The 26367-nt window shown below is 34.8% G+C and overlaps 2 protein-coding genes across 2 annotated transcripts; one reads left to right on the top strand and one right to left on the bottom strand.

Annotated features, from left to right (window-relative positions):
* Positions 1-434: 434 nt before the first annotated feature.
* LOC127878499 (putative polypeptide N-acetylgalactosaminyltransferase 10) lies at positions 435-22978 on the bottom strand. The gene is given in 14 exon segments (XM_052425028.1): positions 435-985; positions 1853-1963; positions 1965-1997; positions 5706-5813; positions 7400-7621; positions 8314-8424; positions 9701-9818; positions 10184-10361; positions 10975-11166; positions 11523-11689; positions 12661-12884; positions 17894-17948; positions 22288-22537; positions 22750-22978. Coding segments are annotated over 14 exon segments (2166 nt in total). The 3' UTR covers positions 435-817.
* LOC127876382 (uncharacterized) lies at positions 22624-24811 on the top strand. Its single transcript, XM_052421565.1, has 2 exons — positions 22624-23178; positions 23818-24811. The coding sequence occupies exons 1-2, from the start codon at positions 23080-23082 to the stop codon at positions 24055-24057; spliced, it is 339 nt and encodes a 112-aa protein (XP_052277525.1). The 5' UTR covers positions 22624-23079; the 3' UTR covers positions 24058-24811.
* Positions 24812-26367: the final 1556 nt, after the last annotated feature.

Raw genomic sequence — 26367 nt, 5'->3', positions numbered from 1 at the left:
GATGCTGAATGGAAGTAGCATGACATCTTACTGATGATGTTAATGTTTATTTCAAGGTCGTTGTGCATCAGTACTTATTCTGAGATATCCAATTTATAAAATCAATTATTGTTAAACCAGCAAGCATTAAATATGTATATAAATTATATATATAATTTATTAATATATTAATAACTCAGAAATAAACTTACAAAAAAACATGGCAATGTGTACAACAATGACTAACTAAAACAACAATTCCTTTTCACCAACACATTTACTATTAACACACATAACTAGTTATGATCTACACCACATACAGATTCAAACTTCATCAGTATAACATATATTATTGGAGAATAATAATATACTGCATTATATGTTAGATTCAATAGGAAGAAAATGTTCGTTGTCAATTAAATGGAAAACTGAGATACACTAACGACAACAAAACAATTATTTCTGTGTTTAATGTCAATACTTTGTTACAATACTGATTTGGAATACCTCAAATATGAGCAACAAAGATACAGATGATTTTCTTCAAGGGTCAAAATCAACACATTGTAAGTGTAAGCTGCATACAGTTATCTTTCAATCTGTTCGTCGATCTGCATAATAATGGTATCATTAATATCGAAAATTGAAGGTACACAATAGTAATAGTACAGCAACCAATACATTTTTACATGGTTTGAATCCCTTATGTGTAAGTGAGAAAGTTATAAGACACTGTTTACTATCATGTTTGCCAGACCAATCAAATATAAAACAGCCATAAAAAACTTTTTGGAAACTTTGAAACAATTTGAATATATACTTCCACTACGACTAAATGCTACTTTCGTAGATCCCATTCAATCTTAATAGCAGTCTGGTTGACATTGGTTATGATCCATTGCTGTGTCTTCTTGTGTTCATCACACGGGTTCATGAAGAGCTCATGGCTCCCAGTGTCACAGTCAAGGCACTGATTTGACATGGGATGGTAAATCTGCTGGGTGTTCTGAAACAACAATTGGTTTGAATATTTGCTGTGTGATCTGTGTAGATGATGTTTAAAAAAGAGTTATGTTTCATGTATTTCCTAAAACTTAATATTGACTACCGTAATTACCCTAAGTTTTCGGACACTCCCTTTTTAGCCAAAATAATTATTTTTCATAACTCTATATTTTCGGACATACGGGTTTTCGGCCATAATTAATGACTTAAATTTTTCAGACAGTATATTTTACAGCGCTATTTTACTAAATGTCTGCCCTGTTTCTGCTTATCTGCATAGAATGCCATGAGGGCCATGGACCATTACAAATGCGTTATTGGGGAGATTACCATGCATACCGGTAATTAAGAATGGTTTCACCCAACAGAAATTATATCGTATTCAGGAAGCAGTATGGTTGTTTTTTATAATGTTTTATATACAATTTCAGGTAAGAGATTGCAAATAAGTGAAGTTGTATTATTTCATTTAAAGCAGATAAAGGAGAGTACAACGCAACACAATTGTTACACATGCATACATTGGTTTTATTTCAATATAATAATTGACAAACAAACATAACATAGTATGTCTCTAAATTTTCGGACACTCGTACTTTTTGAATATTTTTCGTATCTAAATTTTCGGACAAAATATTTTTTTTAAGTGTCCGAAAACTTTGAGTAATTACGGTATTTGCATACACAAGTGTTCTATTTAGTTGGTAACCTAACAAGTTTAAGGGACATTCACAAACTATGTTAACATTTAACAGTGCTCTTATATATAATCTAACATAAATCACTTAATATTTTTAAATGCATTTCTGTGTTTGCACAACATGTTAAGTTGATGTTTCCGAGGTTTATATAACTGAATGATACTTACAATGTTGAACTTAAATCGTTGATTGCCTCCCATACCATGGCAGTGGTATAAAATAACAGGAGCCTTGGCCACGGATATTGAAACATCGAAACACACTGTCCTTTTAGATGGTCCTTATATCCTTATGCCACGAAAATTCTAAATTCTATTTGAAACAAAAACAACATGTTTATAGGTGATAACTTCCAAAATACCAGATATTACAAAGAAATAAAAAATTAATAGATGCAAGAAAATCAAGAATGCATTTCAAGTTAAGCATTTTTGTGAAAGTTTTATGTGTTTATAATACACAATATAAAGAAGTGAAACTCCAGCCCATTAAATGCAATTCAGATAATACTTTTCACATTGTCAATAAAGGAATTCATTCTAACACAGCACGTGCCAAATTTCATATGTACAAAGAAGAAAATCGTCTATGCGTTATTCTGCAATAATTATGGGCGGAGCTTAGACACTAAACACATCATGCCGATACATTTCCACCAGCGTAATAATCCGGTATTTTTAAAATGTGAGATCTGATCGACAGAACAGCCGAAAGTTATTTTTATGGGCGGAAACTTCACATAAAATAGTACACAAGAAAAATCAGATACATTGTACAAATATTTAGTAAAAACCGTGTTAGAGCCGAAATAATTCGTGTACGTTATAGTTTGTTGTCAAATAACCCACGTTCGGAAGCTAAGATGTCTGGTTTCAAATCACTCGTGCTTCGCACTCGTGATTTAATCCCTACGCATCTAAACTTCCGGCCGTGGGTTATTCGACATTAAACTATAACGTACACGAATTATTTCTTAAATAAACCATTAGAGGGTATGCATATATTCACTGAACGTTTAATATAAAAGGTGTAAAACATATGGGTTCACAGGCTAATCTGGGACAACACTTTTAGCACACATATTAAGCACTGATTTTCCCAGAACGTGGCTTATGTCTTTCTTTCAGGCCATATAAAAATATTGGGAGCTAATATGGAGTTAGAGACCTACCTAGTAATGTAATTATTTGTAAAAATGACAATTGTTTAATTGTTACTGTAAGGGCAAACATACATGCATCAGACAATTTAAGAGACGTTTACAAGCTATTTAAAAACTTAGTGCATACTCAGAATAAATTGGATGCCTAAAACATAAATGATATGTAGATGCTATTAAATCAAAAAACTTTTTTAAGTGATACAAGAAAGAATTTTTTACCAAGAGCTTTCTCTTGTTGCATGCAAACCTTAGTGTTTTTTTCCAAAAGTTATGGGCTTTAGGCAATTGCCCAAATAACTTTAAAGAAACAAGTGTGTAGTTTCCAATCAATATCTGTTGTAGTTACAGAGATGTACACTTGTATGAAATTTGTACTCTCTATTATTTATTATAATTATTATATATATAATGCATTTTTTTTGGTGGGGGGGGGGGGTTGAAGCCTGAAACAAACACATTTTGTACGCATAATGGATCTTGCAAGCATCTACTACTTTTACCTGTCCTCCATTTCCTTTTCCATCTTTTATACATTGGTCTAGCTTAACATTTGCATGGTCATTTTTATACTTGGTATCTATACACAGGGGGCCGCAGCACTTCTAAACTGCAAAACACAGAATGGTTGGTCAGGGATATACAACACCGAACGGTTGGTCAGGGATATACAACACCCAACACAGAGTGGTTGGTCAGGGATATACAACACCAATTACCAGAACGGTTGGTCAGGGATATACAACACCCAACACAGAACGGTTGGTCAGGGATATACAACACCCAACACAGAACGGTTGGTCAGGGATATACAACACCCAACACAGAACGGTTGGTCAGGGATATACAACACAGAACGGTTGGTCAGGGATATACAACACAGAATGGTTGGTCAGGGATATACAACACAGAACGGTTTGTCAGGGATATACAACACAGAACGGTTTGTCAGGGATACACAACACCCATCACCAGATCAGCAATAGCACTACTAGTTTTGACGAGCATGAAATTGAAGTTTCACAAACATGACGTATTTTTTTGTATCCCACCCCTCCCCCATTGAGAACTTTACACTTAAAATACTGAAAAAACTATCAATCCATGCAACCTATTACTACTTGTAGTACTGCGGCTATTTAATCAGATTATTTAAAGATATTTTGCACCTGAAAAATATTTCGCTGCTACATCACCCATATTGGAGACATGACAAATATATTGAGACAATTTCCATTTACTTAAATCTCTTTGCTTTTTGTTTTTAAATTACAAGGTTGACGAAACTAACCAATCAATATCACTTATTGATACCCATTTTTACAAAAATAAGTTTTACAATGTCAGTAGTTCCAGTTCTTAATGACTTAATCAATGCCATTTAAGCATCCACATTGCACACAGAGTACCCGGGTTAAATATCCATACTTGTTAATTATTTTTTTATTTCAATAGTTTTCAAGGTTTCTTTCTCTACATTTTCAAATATATTTCAAATATGGAGAATATCAATAAATAACATAAATGAATACATTCATTAAAAAACCTTCATTATCTCAAACTAAACGGACATATAGCAATCTCATACGGCATGAATGGCCCAAAATTATATTACAATATCACAAAAACGAATTATATTCTTTTGTTGGAAAGTCTTAACCCAAACAGTCTGTTATTCTGCTATTATTTTCTTGTTACTACCATTTTACTTTGAATTTATGCTTAATTGATCAATTACTTTTGATGAGTATCTTATCATGGAAAAAGCTAATGAGGTCTTTGGCATCATGAATATCTGTCTCACAGACTTTGATGTAGCAGCTTATTTATAAAATTAGTTCATATATGTGGAGCTTCACAAAGTGACAGGAGCCGTGTCATGCAAAACAGAGACTCAGTTCGGCAAGAGCTATTCTATCCGCTAATGAGACCACAATACCTTGGGTGTCTTAATAACAGATAGGGTAACTCCTCACCACATTGGTGGATGAGCAGGCTGGGCTAGAGCCAGATTGGCCGCATATGGCATAAGACCCATTTTTGCATGATGTGGGTCATATATTAGGGAGTAATAACAAATATGCAAGCACAAATCAGACAAATAAAAGATAATAAAATAACACAAGGTGTACGTATGCTTTCCATATAGACGGTTTTTTTTCATATAGACAATTTACACCCACATTTGTTTTTAATTTGATTTTTTATGATAGGATGTGCTCACATTTATTTCACACATACAAATATGTATGCCATTACATGAAATTTTACAAATTGTAAAATATCGACTCAATCTTAGTTCACATTACCATGTTGTACTATAGAAAGCATAATTTTCTGTAAATTATTTTTCAACAACTAGGATGCCACACATTTTTTAATGAAAAACTAGCAGTCTTAAAAACAATCTCTTTTCACCAACATCCCTTCTTCCTGTAAACAAATAATCTGCTACTGGGAAACGAAAAAGCCACGACACTAGCACTGCATGCGGGTCAACAGTAACCAGTCTTCACAATATCATTTTAGAACGGCTCACTGTTTTGAGCATAGCCATTAAAATTAAAGTTTGCCCAATTCCACATGAACTTGTCCAAAATTCAGAATACAACCTGTAAATGTTGTTTAAAGTAAATAACCAACCACAACAGAAAAAATTGGCATTATTAGAAATTGAACAAATTTCATAATTATTGTTTTCACATTGTATTTACCTTATTGTGCATGCAAGTTGAAATTTCAACCTGCAAAAACATGTTTTTACTGAAACCTGGGCTTCGGCAAGTGGCTATTAATATTATGAAGACTGGGGTCTACACTAGCATTCCACTGGAGTTATCTCCCCTAAGGACTGTTATCACCTGCTCTCCGCCGCCATTCGAGTCGGAGATACACTTATCAAGGTGTATATTGCTTCCTCCACGGCCGTACTTGGTATCAATGCACATATCTGCATCCCTATTTCTGAACTGTTGACATTGAATTACATGTGTACGCGATTTTACATAGACACATTTTCATAAGTTATAAAATTGCAGAAAATGACAATACATGTGGCCATTGTATCCAGATGCCAACCTTCAACTTGTGTTTCCAATTTTAACATTTGAACTCTAGTGACCTTGACCTTTGAGGTAGGGAGACGGGTGTTACAGACAACACATCTTATGAGGACAGCGTGGGTGTTATATGCTGTCTTCTTTTGAGGAGGGCATTAAAAATCCATTAAAAACTGAACTAAACTGTTATACCTGAATAAAGCATAACAAGTGGGGGCCTTTGCAATAATTGACTGTATTTTAAGTACAGCAATACATTTGGCCAAACCAGTAACTTTGTCTATTGATTACATTTTTGCTATCTGTCATGAGCTTTCAAATTAATAATACCTGCATAATCTATCATGAATATTATTATTTTTCTTTCATTAATAACTTCAATCAAAATAATTAAAACAGAAAGCAATTTCTCCACATAATTTCAACCGCCTGGAGATTAGACACAAAGCATTTTTAAAATGAATATTCAAATAATTTGAGCATTACTCAAGGAAAACTGGGTTTAATGCCTGTGCGTCAGGTGTGGTCCGAGATGAGACTGAAGTCCATGCGAAAGGTGTGGTCCGAGATGAGACTGAAGTCCATGCGTAAGGTGTGGTCCGAGATGAGACTGAAGTCCATGCGTAAGGTGTGGTCTGAGATGAGACTAAGGTCCATGCGTAAGGTGTGGTCCGAGATGAGACTGAAATCCATGCGTAAGGTGTGGTCCGGGATGAGACTAAGGTCCATGCGTAAGGTGTGGTCCGAGATGAGACTGAAGTCCATGCGTAAGGTGTGGTCCGGGATGAGACTAAGGTCCATGCGTAAGGTGTGGTCCGAGATGAGACTGAAGTCCATGCGTAAGATGTGGTCCGAGATGAGACTGAAGTCTGTGCGTAAGGTGTGGTCCGAGATGAGACTGAAGTCTGTGCGTAAGGTGTGGTCCGAGATGAGACTGAAGTCTGTGCGTAAGGTGTCGTCCGAGATGAGACTGAAGTCCATGCGAACGGTGTGGTCCGAGATGAGACTGAAGTCCATGCGTAAGGTGTGGTCCGAGATGAGACTGAAGTCTGTGAGTAAGGTGTGGTCCGAGATGAGACTGAATTCTGTGCGTAAGGTGTGGTCCGAGATGAGACTGAATTCTGTGCGTAAGTTGTCGTCCAAAATGAGATTGAAGTCAACACAGGAAAATAAGGGATGATACTGTCCACTTTTATGGAATTTTTCATTTAATGGAAGTCTCTTTCAAACGAAAACTAATCTAGGCGGTAAGCACTGTCACTGATTAGTCTGGACAGACTGCGCAAGCTAATAAGGGACGTTACTATGCGCATATGCATTAAGTCCAATTTTTCCAGAACGTGACTGCTTTGTCTGCAGAATAAACTATTACAATTGACCCTATTCATATTGATCTTCAAACCATTTTTACCATCATACTTCGTGGAATTTCATAATTTCCATCAAATGAAAACTAAGCATTCCAAAAAATAAAAAATGCCAAAATATATGCTTACTTCTCCTCTTGCAAAAGGTTTTGGTTTCACGGGTGGGTAAACCTTGACAAGGTCAAATGCTATCTCCTCCATGAACCATTTGAAAGGTTTGCAGTTGAGTCTAATTCTCATTGCCTTCTGTTCAGTGAGGTCCCCAGGCTGGATGCTACGGTAATGTGGTCGATGTTGGTACAGGTACTCCGCATATTCGTCCATCCACACTTCAGCCACACGTTTGTAGTTCTACAAATTAAATGAAATTAATCAGTCATTATGGTTCATGAGAAAATGATTTTCTTTTCTAGCAACATGGGATGTATACAATTCATCCTGTAAATCTGTGTTGAATTCAGCTGGTAGTTGCTGAGAAATAGGGCAGCCAAGTCATGCATTGGAATTTGACAATATATGAGCAAAGCTTTTGAAAACACCAGGATTAATTCATGTGAGTTTATTGTCGTCTAAGATTAGCCTGTGTAGACTGCACAGGCTAATCTGAGAAGACACTGTATGCACATGCATTAAGCCCCATTATCCTAGAACATGGTTTTTATATTTGTTTGATACCCTTATTTTAGACACTGTCAAGGTCTCAAATCATTGAAGAAAAATATCTTGGTAATATGGCCAAACGCTTTTGGTAATGAAACTTCCCACCAATTTGTGTTGAATTCCAGTCTCTAGTAGGAGATAAATAGCCTAGACAGGAAAGTATGATTTCAGGACAATTGGAAGAACGGACTGAAGGGCAAAGGGGCTACTATATGTTCCTGCGAAAAATTATCGGGGAGCATAATAATTTGGTAAAAATATAATAAAAATGATATGAGGTAATTAAATTAAAACAACACTAATAAATAATATTTATGATGTGAAAAAACAGGACAACACTTTTTGACAACCTTACAAATGGACTAATGATTCTTGAGTCTTACCCTGCCCACGAAGTCTCCAACACCGGGATTTGGGAATGGTGCAAACTTGCGATAAATGTGACCAATCCGAGAACAGGGGGCATCAACCATCTTACCACCGCACTGCCAAATCTGGTAACAGGATAGTTATCAGTACAATACATAACTACAACACTTTTAGAAAAATGAAAATAAATACAACCGGGGGTTAAAATACCAAATACCCAATGACTGCCAATATTTTAATGAGTTTTAATGAGTTTTTAAAACTTCTAAAAATTCAGCATAATTTGAAACTTTGAACAATTTGTTATATAAGAATCTCACTAAAATTTCAAAGTCAGATTGAGAAAAACATTGTTTGAGACATAATTCCTTCTCATTTCATAAAAAAATGTATTTGTTACTTTTTGGTTTTATAAAAAAGAGAGTTTTGAAATTCGATGTGCTTATTTATTTTAATATAAAGACCATGGTACCTTTTTAGGTTAATGCTATATCTACTGACAAATAAGTCACTTAATACTGTTCAAAACAGAGAACACAAACATTCTTAAATCTTAAAGTACATCAAAATCTCGTAATTTAGCTTTAGATAAATGCAATTGAAATTATATGTTTAGTTACAATAAATTAGTCTAGCACTTTGAAGTTATAATTTGATAGAAATTACGGAAATCAGAGCTATGAGCAAAACAATGAACCATTTAATTGAAAATTGAATCAAAGCAAGTCTGTATGTATTAAATGTTCTTTGATCAGCTGTTAAAAATCTGTATAAACTCAGATGTGCCAAAGGGGTTTACATATTTGTCTTAACTTAAATAGCCATGAGGCACAAAACTGTCTTTCAGTTTGCATGTAGTCGCTTTTCAAAGTTAATAAGTAGAGCTAATACACATATTTTGAGAGTACTGCACTAAAGGTGAACATTGAAAAGTGCCAACAATTTATTTAACCATTTACCACTAAGATATGTATTTTAACGCATTAGTAGCCCCTTAGAAAGTTACATTAAATTAAATACCTTTCTTACTGAATTCAAGTTTTAAAGTCTTCATTTCCAACCCTTAGTTCCTGATGAGCAGCAAACAGCTTAAACCTGAACAGACTGCAAGTTACTAGCAGGCTGTTCTGTTTTTATGCTGGTTGCAAAAGTCATTTTCATTTTGCTTTTTATGGGGGAAAGGGTTAAACAGAATACATTGGAGTCCGCACAGGTTGTTCAGGGAGCTTCTGTTGTATTTCTTGTTTAAAAAAGCCTCATTTTGAAAAAAAAATCAGTTTAAGCAGAAAGTGTCTGCCTGTGTTGCCTCAACTTGCCTGCACAGACTTATCTTGGATAACACTTTATGCACATGCATTAATTCCCATATTTCCAGGCTTATTGATAAATTTACAGTCATACCTTAAAAGAGAGCTCGTACTGTTCACCACCCCAGATGTCAAGGCCGGGGTCATAACCTCCCAGCTCCCAAAACCACTTCCTGCTGATCGCAAACAGACCACCAGCCATCACTTGAGAACTACACAAAATAACAGATGTGGGTTGCAAAAATACTTTCATCTGGACTAACTGGTGGGACATCTATCTTTGGGACATGTTCGATGACTGTATTCTATTTTTGTTCTAGAACTTGTAACAAGATCATTAATTTAAAAAAAAATCATTAAAAACAGCTTGAGTCATTGTTATTTCAGTAGTTTTTGTCTGTTTTCTTAAATCTTTGTTCAATTGTGTATACATAATCAGGTCCCCGTTTTTATGTACAACAACCAAAAAAACTAATTCATCTCATGTTATTTAATTACATTATTCAAACAAAACACGGGTAACATTATTTAGGTTGGAGCCAGAAGGAAATGTCAGGGGAATCAGCAGGACTCTTACTTGAAAGGTTCAGTGGGGTGTTGCAGATCCTCCGGTAGAAGGGGCAGGCGTTTATAAAAGAACTTCCAGTCAAAGGCCCCCCTGGCCCCCTCGTCTTGGCGTCTGTAGTTGAAGTTCTCATAGTCTATGATATCGATGAACGGGCACACCACGGTCCGATAGTCCTCCGCTATTGGATCTGAAGAATTGAATAATCTTAAAACAGGGCTTATTGCATGTGAGCAAAGTATCTGTCTAGATTAGCCTGTGCAGTCCACAAAGGCAAATCAGGGATGACACATTCAGCCTAGTCTGTTTTTTAGAAGAGACTTTCTTAAAATGAAAAATAAATTCATAGAGTGTTGACACTGATTAGCCACTTGGACTGCATACACTAATCTGGGACAATCTAAACGCTCATGTATTAAGTCCCAGAGCACGGATCATCTATAAGTAAGAATATATAAGAAAATATTTCACTGAAACTGATCATGTTATTTTAGGTTTTAAGGAAGTTTACTCATTTCAATGTGATTTAAATAGAATACCTTTATGTTTAAAAGTCAAAGTGTTACATAAACAGCTTGTATGCACATGCACTTAAATTTATTTTAAGAATTGTAAAATGTAAAACTTATATAAATGCATAAAGCTGATGTAAAATAACTATGTAAGTTAACATTTAAAATAAATATCTATACACTTGCACAATGCATATGCAAAGGTAATTTGTGCAGGGGAACGGTGTAATGATCAATAAAAAGGTACAACACACAAAAAGTTCAACAGCAAAGGGTAAAACTTGCGCTCACCTAACAATGGCGGCAGAAAATTCACATTTGCCTCCACATGTGAATCAAGGAAGAGAATCACATCCCCTGTTGCGTGCTTTGCCCCGAGAATTCTAGTACGAATGAGGCCCTCTCTTCGTTCAGCATGCACAACTTTGACACGGCCCGGAAAATGCTCCTTCATATAGTTGTCCAGCTCTTCTTTAAGGAATGCTTCAAGACAGGTACACGTTCAGGATTAGTTAGATTGTAATTCAAGAGAATCATTAGTGGTTAACTTAAAGGGTTAATAGTGGTTTTACAGATTATTAAATTCAAGTCAATACATTGGTAAAATAATTAAAATCTAGTTTGTGACATCCAACATTTCTTGGTGTTGTAGAAATGTTCAGGTTAAATGTTGCATATAACTAACCATGCTACTACTAAAGAGTGCTTAACATGTCTTCATGGCCATCATATCAGGTGACTGATAGAAATACACATTACTTAATTAAAGATAAATAGTGAATGAAATGAATAGTTGAGCTGAAAGGCCTAATTTATATTGTTTAAGAACATGAGCATACGTTTCGTGCTAAAGTCATCGACCAGAATGACTTCATGTAGGAGCTCCTTAGGAGCCCTGTTGATGACGCTGTAGGTGAGACGCAGGAGAGTCGTCCAGTGCTCATTGTGGAATGGGACTACAATACTGCAGTTAGGCAGCTTGTTCCAGTACTTCTTGGCCTTACAGCTGGATTATACAGGTGAAACAGTCACATTATTTACATCTAGGTCAAGCTTGAAGTCACACATGTTTAATGGAAATGGTGTCTGCCTATCAACCAGGACGATCTCATCTTTAGATCTATCTAAAAATCTTTTATTTAAGAAACTCAAAAGACTCAAGTTCATGGATGACATCCATACACATGTAAAAGCTATTTAACAGGTAGTGTTGATGTTTGAAAAACGCGCCATTGTAGGTTCACCAAGAATTAGGACCTTCTGAACTGGAAGGTCATCTCACGCAAAAAAAAGGTAAGGTGTTGTGGTTGATTTGTTTGTGTTCAAAAACATCATCTATGCAAGTATCAAAGATTTGTAGGAGGCATATTGAATGTAAGCCAAAACACGTCATGTTGGGTTAGCCAAGAACTTTGACCTTCTTTATCAGTCTTTGTCCACAATTAAATCGTTGTCGAACTCAATATAAAGTAAGATAATGCACAAGGGTAGAGAGTGATAACATCCATATGAGTATGAAAGCTTTGTAGCATGTGATATTGATGTAAGACAAAACATTTACGATAGTTTAGCATTTGGACCATCTGAATTAGCCATAGTACAAAAGTAGGTCCAATTCAAGTTCAAAATGAGGTGAGATGATTTTGGGTGTATTGATAGTCTTTAAAGACATTATGCATGCAGTATGAAAGCTGTGTAGGAAGCATTATTAATGTTAGACGAAACCCGTTATTTGGTATTAATAAATAATTTGGACCTTCTTTATTAGTCTTATTCCAATATTCTCACAAATGCAATGCCCTTTATTTCATAAAAATACACCATTATGTATACTCACACAATTATATAAATTACTTTCATCTCATAATTGAACTCTTTTTTTAAATAACACACAATACCAGAAAACCTAATTAAATAAATAAAAATTACAGAACACAACATGCAAACAACACATATAATACACAATTGCACACATACTCTGGATGCCGTATGTCCTTAATGGATCTCTGCAGTGATATCATATCACTGGCGAAGGCGTTGAATCCGTTGACCTTGTAAAGGTCGTCCTTCTTGGACTCCTCTTCGGGACTCAGTATGACGGCCGCGCCCTGCTCCCCAGGCCCTACCCGAGCCTCGTCTGCCGCTATCTGTTTGTGGTCATGCCAGTCAACCTTCTGCAGCTCACCGCTGCTCCTCTTGTGCTGCGGGAATATTAAAAAAACCATTTAAAATGAAATTCTTTATAAGAAGTCTCTTTTAAACGAACATCCATTCTAGGCAGAACGTGTTGTGCAGTCCGCACTGGCTTAACAGGGACCAAACTGTCTGCATTAACAGATTTTTGTTGAAAAGGAAGTCTACGTCGAAAGTGTCATTTCTGATTAGCCTGTGTGGACTAGACAGGCTAATCTGAGGTAACAATTAGTGTACATTTCTCAGCACGCAGCTCATAATGTATTTAATATTCGCTCAAAACTAAAATACACTCAACTTACTCGCAGAGAGGGGTAAACGTTTAATTTTAATCTATCACAGCTTACATAATGCAACTCACTCCGACTTGATTTTTCCATTCTTCCAGATAATGATTGATTGCATCACATGACCTTTACTATTTTCCGCTAATGAGATGATGAATACTTAAATGTTCTTCAAGTTTGGAGTTTATTCCTTTATGATGCAATGTGGCATTTCATGAATAAATTGCTTATCAAGCAAATACTTGATCTAATGAAGCTAAAAATCTTAATCTAAATCGGATTGCGCAAATTAACGCATAATGACATGTTAAGAGAAAGTCTATGTAACCAACTATTTACAAAAAGAGGTACAGATGGCCCTGGGTTATCCACATGGTACTGACAACACATGATAATGCAATGCGTCCTTGGCATATATGTTTTGTGTTTTACTGATTCTTGAACTTTTTCCAAGATATGCCTGAAAAATTGTTTCTGCAGTTTGCAGAAGATTCAGATCATGTTGTAATTAAGATTACAGAAGAAATATGGTATCCAACCACTTGTCAACAACTGCACAGCAACAAACCATCTTACACAATTTCGGTTATTTGAGCAAAATAAAATTAAATGAGAAAAACATACTATTACATGAAAACCACTTCCCTTTGGAGCCATTGGAAGCCCAGCATCAATGTTTTCATCTGCCCATTTGTTTTCAAACAGAAATTTCATTGCAATGGGTCCAGCAGCAGTAAATATCACAGCTGCCACCAGAAATTTTATCAATGTCACTGAATTGCGTCTCATCTTAATCTGAAAAACATTGTTTTTTCATCATTATGGTTTCTTAGAAGTTAAATTGTGAAAAGTTTCAGTGTTGCATAAATTTCAGTCTTTTTTTTTCAAATTTAAATTCAATATTGTCTAAAACGTTGTTTAGATGTCACACAACTTGTTAATACAATGTTATACCTGAAATGTTATGAGAAAAAAAGCACAACTTTTTTTAACTAACGCAAGATTATACGATTTTAATATGTGTTAAATTGTAATATATTGATAAAAATATGTTACAATAACACAAAATAGGCAAGATAAATTATACATTGAAAATGAATTTCATAAAATGCAGCAAAGTTAAATTAGCGCCCTGAGCCGATTGTGATGAAAATATTTCGTACATATTTTCCTACAACAACCATAGCATTCGTCTTTTTATTAGGATCAGAGTTAATGTTCGTGTGTCGTATGAATAGATATCGTTGCAGGAAGTTAAACCATTAAACTAAATTTAGATTCACATCGTACATGCATGATTTACATGCTGGCGAATTCGACTGTACAGACATTTTCGATTTCAGAATTAAATATCTGGCTTATTTCGCATTTTCGACACATGTTCTTCTTAACTTTTATTATATTTTATATTAAAATATATGTTGAATACGTTCTTTACACATTTTTTATGTAAATTCATAAAAATTTGACAAAATCGTATAATCTTGCTTTAAACAATTAGTGTGCTGCAAATGATTGTTTGTCAATAAATTAAATATTTTGAAAATGTAAATGTAGTTTCTAACATCCCTTTGCTTGTTTGTGAATCAGACATTCCGGTGATCTTAGCCCAATATATTTTTTTTTATGTCGGATGAGTATTAGGTGAAACTTGTGATAAGTTGCACAATTTACTGAAATGTTTCATTGGACGTGGGCCATTTATGTGCTAAAACCAGAAAGTTTTCATAGTTTAGATTATTTAATATACGAACATGATATATCAACTAATTTAACTTGAACACAACCTTAAGTGTCTCACAATACTATTTTGATGTAACAATCACTAACGTCTTAAAGTAACATATAATTAAATGCATGGTCTGTCGAATCTTATACCAAACACAAGCATATACAGGGGTCCTGCATTATTTCAATTTGGTCATATTCGAAAGAGCCAGTGAGTTTAATAATAAACATATTCATACATCAATTTGTTTTTGCATTTCACTGCGTGTTAAAACAGGTGAAAATAATGGCGGCCTGCACATGTATTTAAATTCATAGATTATGAAGAAGTTAGATCACATTTAATACATGTGTCATGTTAATTATGGCATCCGGAAGACACTTATGGTTGTATTCAACATGTATAATACAAAGAAGTAAACGGAAAAAGAACCGAGCTATCTTCATTTTTTGGAGTTGATAATGGGAAAAAACAACATATATGAGCCTAATTAACCATTCGCCACCTGTCAATCAAATTTTGCGATCAGCCAATCAGATATCGATTCTTCACACACCCCTCAGCAACGCTTATCTGGCAGCCATTTTGTCCGACAAACAATGCGTGTCGTACATATGGAATAGACGTAATTTTTTAGAGTTTACACAGATTTTATATCAAATGCCTGATCATTACTGTTTGATCATCATTCAAAATTGTATGTGCTATACATACTTTATAAAAGGTCATTATTTTACCATTATTTCTTGAACATAAAAACGAGTAATGAGAAAACAAACACAATAAATAGTTTGACCACAACAGTTGTGTGTTCTATAAAAAGTGTTAAACCGTTTGATGCACAGTATTATTAAGCAGTTTGGGCAACATAATAATTCCCACACGTGCTAATTAATAATCTCAGCGTAATTTTCGATAAGTAATAAAGGACAGTATGTTGCGCGGATCTCAGAATAAAGGAACATTAAAGCATTGTTAGGTACTGTACGCAAGAAAAGAAAACTATTAAATCACTTGAATAATTTCCAATTATATATTTATTATCTGTGGATCATAAACAAGGGAAATCATTATAAATTATTAACTTAAATAGTGTTTTAACTAAAGTAAAAACAACAAAAAGGTGATTCCAACGCGGCTTAGCCAGCTCTAGAGACTTCAGGTGTAAAATGAACGACTTATAATACAACAACAACGACATTTCTAATACAACATATATTGATACGGGGAAAAATGGTTACTATTGCAATGAATATATAAGGTCCATCTTGTTATAAATAAACAAATGCATACTTTGCTTAATATATTCCATTGGAATGTTCGTAAACAGCACCGTAATACCAACATTTCATTTTTCGATATTGAAATGTAACTGGTTTTCATTAAAAATACATGAAATACAATGCATATCAGACTATCTGTTAAAGGGATCTTTTCACGGTTTGGTAAATTGACAAAATTGAAAAACGTTGTTTCAGAATCGCAAATTTTCGGTTTAGTTATGATATTTGTGAGGATACAGTAATACTGAAAATTTGCCATGGCCTAATATAGCCTTTATATGCATCTTTCGACGATTTAAAAACCTAAAAATTATAAAGCGTTGCAACGCGAACGATTGAATAATTTGGAGAGTTCTGTTGTCGTTTAAATTTGTGAAACTACGAAGATTGCTTATATAGGGTATAAAATACGCCTGCTATGTATGCTTGGCAGGATAGCTCAGTTTGCTAATGCGATTTTACTTCAGGATTCCGGGGGTCACTGGTTCGAGCCCTGCTGAGGGCTACTTTTTTTCCTTTTTTAAAATTTCATTTGTGATTTTTTACTGTAGCTTTTAAAATTTAATGTTAACATTTATCAATATAAAGCATTTTATGACAAACTTCAAAACATGCCAAAATCTGTGAAAAGCCCCTTCAATGAAACAACGAAATTAGGCCTATATTAATAATGGTTACTGTCCAAATTTAATTTTTATCTAACTAAAAAAATCGGTGTCTTTAAAAAAAAACACAATAAAACAAATTCTAAACATTTTTTAATAAACAAAAAACCCATAATGATATAGATCTAGATATGTCATTAGCATTTAATAAAAATATTTAAAAAAAAATCATGTTTATATATGAATAGCCATCGGATTCACTGTAAGGCTGTTTAATACAAGTTATTGAATGTATTAATGTTCTGTAAAGATTTGGGCCTTCGTATGTACGTTGAAAAATAAAGTAAATATAACAAATAACATTATCTATCAAATGTACGTCATGTAATGATGTCATTGTGATACGACTTTTAATTATTGATACATCCTGCATTGAAACCACTTCCTATCATAAGCGCCATCTCCTAAGCATTCGCTCCATCTCTTTTGGAAAAAATGCAAAATTATCTATTATATCGGCAAGAAGCTAAAAATGTTGTCCTTGCAGCATCTACTATATGTTGTACGCAGGGATTAGTTTTATTTAGCATGGTTTGTGACTTTATAACAGACACTTTACCCTTCATAGTAAAAAAAAAAAAGATTTCGAAATAAAACGTCATCAAATACACTCTCACGATGAATTAGGATTCGTTACAGTAATTAATAACTTCTGGTGAAGGAAAATTCAGAATTTTCAATTTTATCAATTATCTCTATACCATTGGCATTTTGGTCAGAAACGTTTTACAGCATTCACAAATAACTTTATATTGAAAACATAACCTTATGCTATAAAAAAATAATGAAAGGTAATTTTCAGTGGTTCGCTCTATTGTATAGGTTTTACAGTAAAACATAAATACAACTCAATTAGCCCTTTAGGCGAACGCAATTCGCCCTTATGGCGAACATGAGTTTATGTACTTGCAGAGGCATACGGATCAGAATAAATCACATATTTATTCCAATGAGCATGACTATAAAGAATCCCATAGCTCACAAACAACAAGAATCACATAATGTTTTATCTATGTACAGGGGCGTTCATGAGGCTATTTCAGCTACACGCACGATCGAGCAGCGAAGCTGCGAGTAGGGGGTAGGTGCGGGAGGGGGTGTCCCCCTCCTGCTGGGGAGGTTTGGGGGGGTCTTCCCACAAGAAAATTTTAGAAAATTCATTGCAGATGGTGCGTTTTGGTGTTATCTTTCAGCCACGTTTTGGCAATTTTATTCATCAATTTATTCAACAATTTCTTGCTTTAAAAAGACCGATAAAAGAAAATATTTTATCAAACATTGTCAACAGCAAATATACTTTCAAACATAATTTATTTGCTTAGTTTAAGTGTCAATGCTTAAAAATCAAGAAGCCATTTTGCGAGAATTCATCCATAGTTGCATAGGTGTGCGAGGGTCTTCAACTCTATTGCTGGCGGGAGTATGGGGCCCTCCCCTAGACAATTTTGGAAATTTCTTTGCAAAAGGTGTAATTTGCTGTTGCATTTCAGGCACATTTTGGCAATGTTTATCCACGAATTTTAGCTTGAAAATATTGAGAAAAAAATAAATATTGCCAACAGCAAATATACTTTTGACCATAATCTATTAAGTTTGCGTGTCAAGGCTTTAAATCAAGAAGCCTATGACTTCGAGGGAATGGGTATGTAAATGTGAGAAAATGTTTGACTCTTGCTACCTCCCCCAGAAAATTTTGGAATTCATTGCAGATGGAGCGTTTTGTTGTTATCTTTCGGCGACAATTTCTTCCTCTACAAAAGTAAAGGATTTTGAATGTTTTCCATGGAAACCTTTCCCATGTCCGTGTATGTGGTGCGACTCTGTAAAAATGTTGTGCCACGCCCACGGCGTGTGTATTTGTTTAGACGAGTCGTCAAACCTGGTGCGACGTGGCGCCAAAAACTAAGCCCGTCATTATTGTTTGCTGAAACGGAAACTGAATTTGGGGTATTTGGTATATAGAAAATTAAATTCGTTTCGAATTAAACTGTAAAAGAAACACTATTTGAATGAAACAACAGCATGCTCGCTGAGTCCTGAGCGAGCATACTTAACTTTTATTTAATTCGTAGATCTATAAATCGACTTACCTTAAGGGAAATGTAAAGCTGTGAACATTTTCCCACTTATCTGTCAAAAGAGCTTGCTAATGAGTATCATCTAATGAACAAGTTTCGCTGACGCTATCTCTAAAAACATCTGGATACGTTCGCCGACATTTTGAAAATTTGAGCCATATAAACATAATCTGGAACGCGTGTCCGAATATTGGTTCCAAAAAAGGGCGACAACACAGTCGTAGAACGAGTAAAGTCTACACAATAATTACAAACCCTCATCAGTGAAAAAAGACTTTACTTCGTATGTTTAGAGTTAAGACTGTGTTGTGTTTTGTACCCACTATTATTTTCTAAAAGTGGACGTCTTATTTGCTTGTTTACATAATAATACCCATACCCCCCTTAGCCCTCACATTTTATTGCATTTTTCAAATTTTAAGAGTTTTCTTCTTTTTTTTTAAAGTTTGAAACTGAATTATAGGCACGGGCGTACTGCCGTATGCCTAGGTACGCCCCTGATGTATGTCTGTACTTTTATTTGTCACCCCCAGTGCTACGTGTGCATGGTTCCGTTGCTGTAAAGGTTGGCTAGACACTTAACGTGACCTTGTCATTTTTCCTCTTTTTATAACTTATTTTCGTCAACATGTTTACAAAATAAAATAAAAACTTATAAGATAAACACATGACTGTTATTGTGCACTTTTATAAATGTAGAGAATTGATAACAAAAAATTGCTAAATACAAATCTGTGTCCGTGTTAAGGGCGAATTTGTCCGCCTCATGGGCGAATTCAGTTGGTATTGTTAATCAACTATTTTTTCAGTGAACTTTAGCTGGGAATCAAATAATTATTTGTAAAATAGTTTCATATGATATGATAGTTAAAGCCTGCACAAGCTGAGTCCCGGCTTTGATCACAAAGCTTTTTATGATATACTTATACCGTTTACCCGTCCGACTAATAGATAAAATTCTGATTTAAGTTCATGCATGTATATATTCAAGGTTAACAACTGTGGGAAACACCACGCGACAAACATTCGCGTGACGTCATATCGCCGAAATTTCTTATTGGCTGCGAAACCAAACGATACAATGTTTACGTTATTGTATTAAAAAAATAACGGTTTCAACTACACTTTCATTGTAAACCGATGGAGTAACATGTGAATTTGTTCTATTTAATATTTAAAAAAGAAACGCGTTTTTAGTTAAAACGTTAGTTACTCGGCTACTGTTTGTTGAACGTTAATAAATTATTGTAAATAGTATTGTGTCAAAACTAAATTGGATTAAACGGATTTACCAATCTCTCTTCCGCTGCGCCCTGCAACGTTCCTATCCAGATTCATAAGCAAGATTTTGAACCAACGGAAAGAAAGTTTAATTATGGTATGTTTAAACTACGTGTACGTATAGCTATGTTGATCGAGGCAATTTTATATGTTTTCGTTCCTTAGCTTTCGATCACACCATATACTTGATTCTGTTTAATGTGTTTCAATTTTAGGGCTTTAAGTAAAGATTGTCCCGATTTATGGTAAACGAAGATGATCGCTAGTTGCAAAAATTCCAAAACTGTTTGATATTTATATGTATATACATTTCATTTCAATATATTTTTATATTGATACGAACATGTGCATTTGATTGACAACAGATAAGTTTTGTTCGTGTTTACTATTTGTATTTGGCATAAACGTATTGAAAAAAAAAATTATCGTACATAAAACGATAATAAATAGAAAAACGAATTTCACTACATTCTTTGTCGTGTAAGCAGTACAGTTTTACTCCATACCGCGTTGGATTTCAATTAATGTATTGTGACCTGTGATGCGAGGGTGATTGAGGTTTCGTCGAAATGCAGTTTCATCACAATGATTTTATAAAGGAGGGCAGTGGTGGTTTCGTCACACTGATATATTATATAGAATAAAATGATTTTATCCGTAAAAATTTAACACTTGCATAACACTTTGCATATTATCCTTTTTTCTATCACAATATCCACTTTTTCTGGTCGCGTTATATGTGAATAAAACACATACTTGTGGAGCAAATGAAAGCACGTCCACACCCTATCGACTACCAATCTACAATCATATGATATTCCAATGATTCATGACTTGATAGTGCAAACAAATTAATTAGTGTGTTGCAAAAAAATCAATTAGCGGCACATGCCTTTAATGGCCAGTTAAAGAAGTTGGTTTGAATTGGCAGCGTGTATTATACAAACTGTATGTATTTATACATATAGAGAAAATATCGTCTGTTAAACAAGAGTATATAATAGGGGAGCTGTTTCATTGAAACTGTCACAAATCCAGTCATTGCTTCAGAATATCCATGTATACACTGTGAACGGAACGTTAATAACTATGATCGCGCAATATCGTGTGATCAATGCGAACGATGGCAACATCTGGATGTGTTGTAAAATGTAAATTAAATGAGTATATTATTATACAGTTTATTGAGTAGAGTTGTATTTTAATGTATTGTGTAATATAGTGTTGTATTTGAATAAATGGATTTTTGTGAATCATAATCAACATAATGCGGTCGTAATAATTGTATTAAATTTACATAGACACCGGTTCGGCCTGTGTGTATTTATAAAATTGTACTTCCGTTGTAAAAAGTTATGGAAAATGTCGCCAGCTAAACATGGACAGGCTTGGAAACTTGTGTTGCCGTCGTAGAGTATATTTTCAGATCTACAATTTTGCAGTTTGTCATTAAAGACATTTTTGCGGGTACCTAATTATTGCGAAAACACAAATCTGCAAAGTGTATTGCGAGAAGTTTATTTTTTGAATTAAAAAAGCTAAACAATATCGTTGAATACGTATAAAGGTATCAGAAATGACGTCAGGTTTGATATATATGGAATATATTTAACGGTTAGACCGGTCCTAACTGTGTACGCTTGCACTTTATTTCGCAGGAACTTTATTTATATTTAATATATATTGTTTAACTAATTGAAATCATGAACTGATTTTTTTTGCAGAACTTAGTCGACAATTCTAGTTTTTCCGATGTTTTTTTCTTCTTCAAAACTCTAGCCTTCGCAAATAATGATGTCTGGTTTGGCGGGTTAGAGTCTGAAAGAGGTTGACCTTTTAAAAAATAAATAATGCCCTTTTTGATTGACAATCGGTTGAATTGCTACAATGTATTTTGAATGGATCTGCTCGCAACATTATGTAGTAATTTATCATCCCATCATGGTAATCCATACTGAAAAGTCGTGTAAAGATTTGACTGGTCCTTTTTTGAGTTAACTGCCCATGGTTTTGAAAAATACGTCCATTAAAAAAATCAATGATATGTATATTGATGCCGCCCTTGGCATTTTCTTCCGCTCTCCTTACCTCAGACTGGATGATAGCTCGCCTCTCTTTCTGGTCTGATCGGCTCCACAGTAACACCTTTCTCGCAACGATTCATTCACGTCGAACAGCACTCCGACAATGTCTTTGTGCTTGAGCGCGTTCTCTGCCTGGCTCACAGTCGCTGACCATTTCCTGCTCGTTCGGGTTTCGATCCCTGCCTCACGGATGAATTCGTCCGGAGAGTCCCTTAAGGTCAACAAAAGTCTTGCTTTCGCTGTCTTGAACTCTTCTACCAGTGAAGATAGCGGGAGCTGTAACTTGTTGCTCTTCCCGTAGAGTCTAATACTGGTAATGCTGGAAGCTGGGTTGAACTCCTAGCGACTTCCTGAGGTGTTGATTCTTTCCAGGGCTTTCACTGTGTGCTGGGTACCTCGTAAAGCATCAACGACCAGATTAGTCTTGGGAGCAGTGCGTGCTGGTAAAGCTAAGCTTTTAACTTGCCGGGCGATCCGAAGCGGTCTATTTTCTTGAGACCCTCCTCTACCTGTTGCTTTAACTTCTTGATAATGTCGCGATCTTGTAAGCTTGCATCAAACCACTTGCCCAGGCATTCTATTAAACTCTTCACTATGGAAGTAATCTCTTCGTTCTGTACGTAGAGTTTGAACCTCTCTGCCGTCTGTGCTTTCTTTATGACGAGAGATCTGGATTTTGCTGCTTTGATCTTCATTCTTCCCCATTAAGCGACATCCTTCAGGGCTGTCAACATCCATCTAGCTCTGACGTGTGTCGTTGTCGTCAATGTGAGGTCATCCAAGAAGCCTCTGCTAGATGGGAGATAGATTCCTGACCTTTGGCCCACGTGTCTCTCGTTGGGCAGCATTTATCAGCAGTTTAATGAAGAAGAGCACTACGGAAACTGTGCAGCCGGTAACAATTCCTTTATCCAACTACTATCCTATTTATTGCTCAATAACTTGTACAATCAAATATTTTGTGAAACTAGAAGAACATATGAGCCACAAACCACCTGGATTGATGCTCTTTAGACGGTCTTCTTCTAAGATTTTTTGTTATTGTTTGGGCTCTCTCAATACAGATCACATGAGCTTTATCAATATTTTGAATATGTTTAAATGTTCATCTCTGTATACTTTAAAATACAACAACTTCTTTAGGATTTATGATCATAAGAGCTAGAGCTTTGATATCAGAGGCGATTCACTTTTTATATAATATTTTATAGTCAAATAGTTACCCTTAACCAATTTAAATCAAATCATGACTCCTGTAAGTGACTCCTCCCCACTACCCCAGGGTCGTATAAGTTTTACATAACTATACATCTTAATTCTTATTTTTATTTTATCTGGAATCCAAAGACTTTGGAGTTGAGGTATTTGCCATGTAATCCACATAATGGACCAATAGTATACCATGTGGAATCAATGTACGATATTGGGTAATCATAGCCCTTTTGGTACATGTTTTAACAGTCACCAATGACTTTATATGCTTTTTTTGCTTCATAGGAAATAGTTTGTATGTAAACTATCATTTTGTTCCCAGCAATTCGTCTCATTGACTGACGACCCACAAGCCAATATGGAGCGGCTGGCGGAGAATGAGGAGGTGTGTGTGCCAAGAATTTGGTTCTCCTGCGTCCTCAGTAAATGCAAGGACAAAGGAGCTGCCTTCACGTTTAAGAAGTTGAAAGAGCCAGAACGGCTTGTTGACAGGAAGGCTGTAGAGATGGCGACCTCCTACAAAAGTATGAGGGCCATCCAAAGTAAGATTTTACTAAATTAAGACAATGAAAATTAGTTTGTACTGGTAATACTATTGTTGATTAATTATTCATCCCAGAATATTCATTCATTCATATTCATAGCTTACCGAATTACACATTCGTTAACTTATCGAGTCAGTTTAATAATATGGTAACAGCTGTTACATTTCACAGAACTTCAAATGGTTTTATTCTGAATAGACAATGTGTGGACCGAATTACACTCTAACCGAGTTACCGAGTCGGATATGTATCTGTGTCATACTTACATCCCACCTGTCAATTCGAAAGTTTTAATTGACCAAGATTTCGATTTTTTTTATGAAATTGAGAAAGGGCTTGAGAAAAATGGGCAGCTCGGAAAAACATGCATAACGGGTGACCTCAATTCCCGAACAGGTAATTTATCAGATATACTAGAGTATGATAAGTACCTTGACTGTTTTGATGAATTATATACAGAAAATGCAAATAAACAATTCCCAGATATACGCAACAATCCGGACAAGGTAATTGACTGTAACGGTAAAAGGCTAATTAATCTATGCCGGGCTACTAATCATACTATCGTTAATGGTCGTCTCAACAAAGAGCAGGAAAATCAATTTACTTTCGTCTCGAATGGAGGCTTGAGTATAACAGATTATCTTATTATAAATGCAAACTATGTTGATAATATTAACGAATTTCAAATACTCAATTGGCAAAGATTTTCCGATCACGCAGGTGTTTACTTTTCTTTAAAATGTTACACCAAAACTAGACATATTACGACCGGTGAATACAAAGAGGAAACTAAACTTGTTTTTAACTCAAGTTTTGTTGAAAAAATTCAAGACTCATTGAAAGAGAATATCAATGTGTTAAATGAACACAAACAAAACATTAATTGTGAAATAAAACATTTAACTAGCTATATTTATGACAATGCAGTAACAATTTTTGGGAAAAAAGTAAATATTAACCACGACAAATTTTTTCGAAACAAAGCAGAATCCCAGAAAAGGTTTGATTATAACTGCAACACAGCTAAAAAAGAATTCAAACGCGCACGAAACATATTCAACAAATTAAAAACAGATGAAAACAAACACACTTTGTAAATATGAGAACAAAGTACAACAAAATACGAAAGAAATCTAAAGCAAAATACAAACAATCAGAAGGAAAACAACTTGAAGATATAGCAAAATCAAATCCAAAAATTTTTTGGAAATCCTTAAAAAAATGCTATAAACAAGCACCAAACAAGGATAACAGTATAACAGTAGAAGACTTTCACACGCATTTTTAAAACTTATTAGCCGAACAACCAGAACAAATACATGAAAATGTTGCCAGTACAGAATCTACGGATATTGATTTAGATAAAGAATTCACATTGAATGAGCTCAGGGCAGCTGTATTCCATCAAAAAAATAATATTAAGTCCTGTGGGCCTGATAATATATCTGCAGAACTAATTAAATTATCGTTTAGTGTATTAGGACAACACCTCCTAGCAATATACAACACACTTTTTAACAATGCCGAATAACCGGAAGACTGGGGCCTCGGTTACATCGTCCCTATATATAAGGGCGGGAAATCAAATGAAACAAAAAACTATAGGGGTATAACCTTAAATAATATACTAGCAAAAATATACTCACAATTGTTACTCAACCGCATAACAAACTGGACAAACAAACACCAAAAAATCATTAACTGCCAGTTTGATCATTAAAAGGGCAAAAGCACAACAGATTGCATATTTATACTTAACGCAATTATATCAAAAATAATAAACCCAGGCCAAAAACTATACACCATTTTTATCGACTATCAACAATGCTATGATAAAATCAATCATACACTACTTTGGCAAAAATTGATATCGGAAAATGTGAGTTCAAAAATGATAAGCGATGTATAGTTTCGTAAAATCAGTAATTAAATTCATTTAAATTCAATGACTTGTCCGACCCAATCCCGATACACCAAGGAGTGAAACAAGGTGATGCCAGTTCATCGCTCCTTTTCATGATGTTCGTTAATGACATGTTGGAGAACATAAAAACAGATTTAGATGGTATATTCACTATAGACGAGTTAAAATTATTTCTTATTTTGTATGCTAAAAACCAATTCTATTCGCAACGTCACCAAACTCACTACAACACATGTTAACAGACATAGAAGCATACTGTAATGCATCAAAATTAAAAATAAATGCAGCTAAAACAAGGGCTGTTTGTAAAACATGCATGCCCCCCATACGGGCTCTCAGTTGTTATGACAGCAATTGTGTTAATATGTTTTTTGTCACTGTGACCTTGACCTTTGACCTA

Source organism: Dreissena polymorpha, chromosome 4 (genome assembly GCF_020536995.1).
Source record: "Dreissena polymorpha isolate Duluth1 chromosome 4, UMN_Dpol_1.0, whole genome shotgun sequence".
Lineage (NCBI taxonomy): Eukaryota > Metazoa > Mollusca > Bivalvia > Myida > Dreissenidae > Dreissena > Dreissena polymorpha.
The sequence above is the reverse complement of the archived record's forward strand: the minus strand, read 5'-3'. Positions and strand labels throughout refer to the sequence as shown.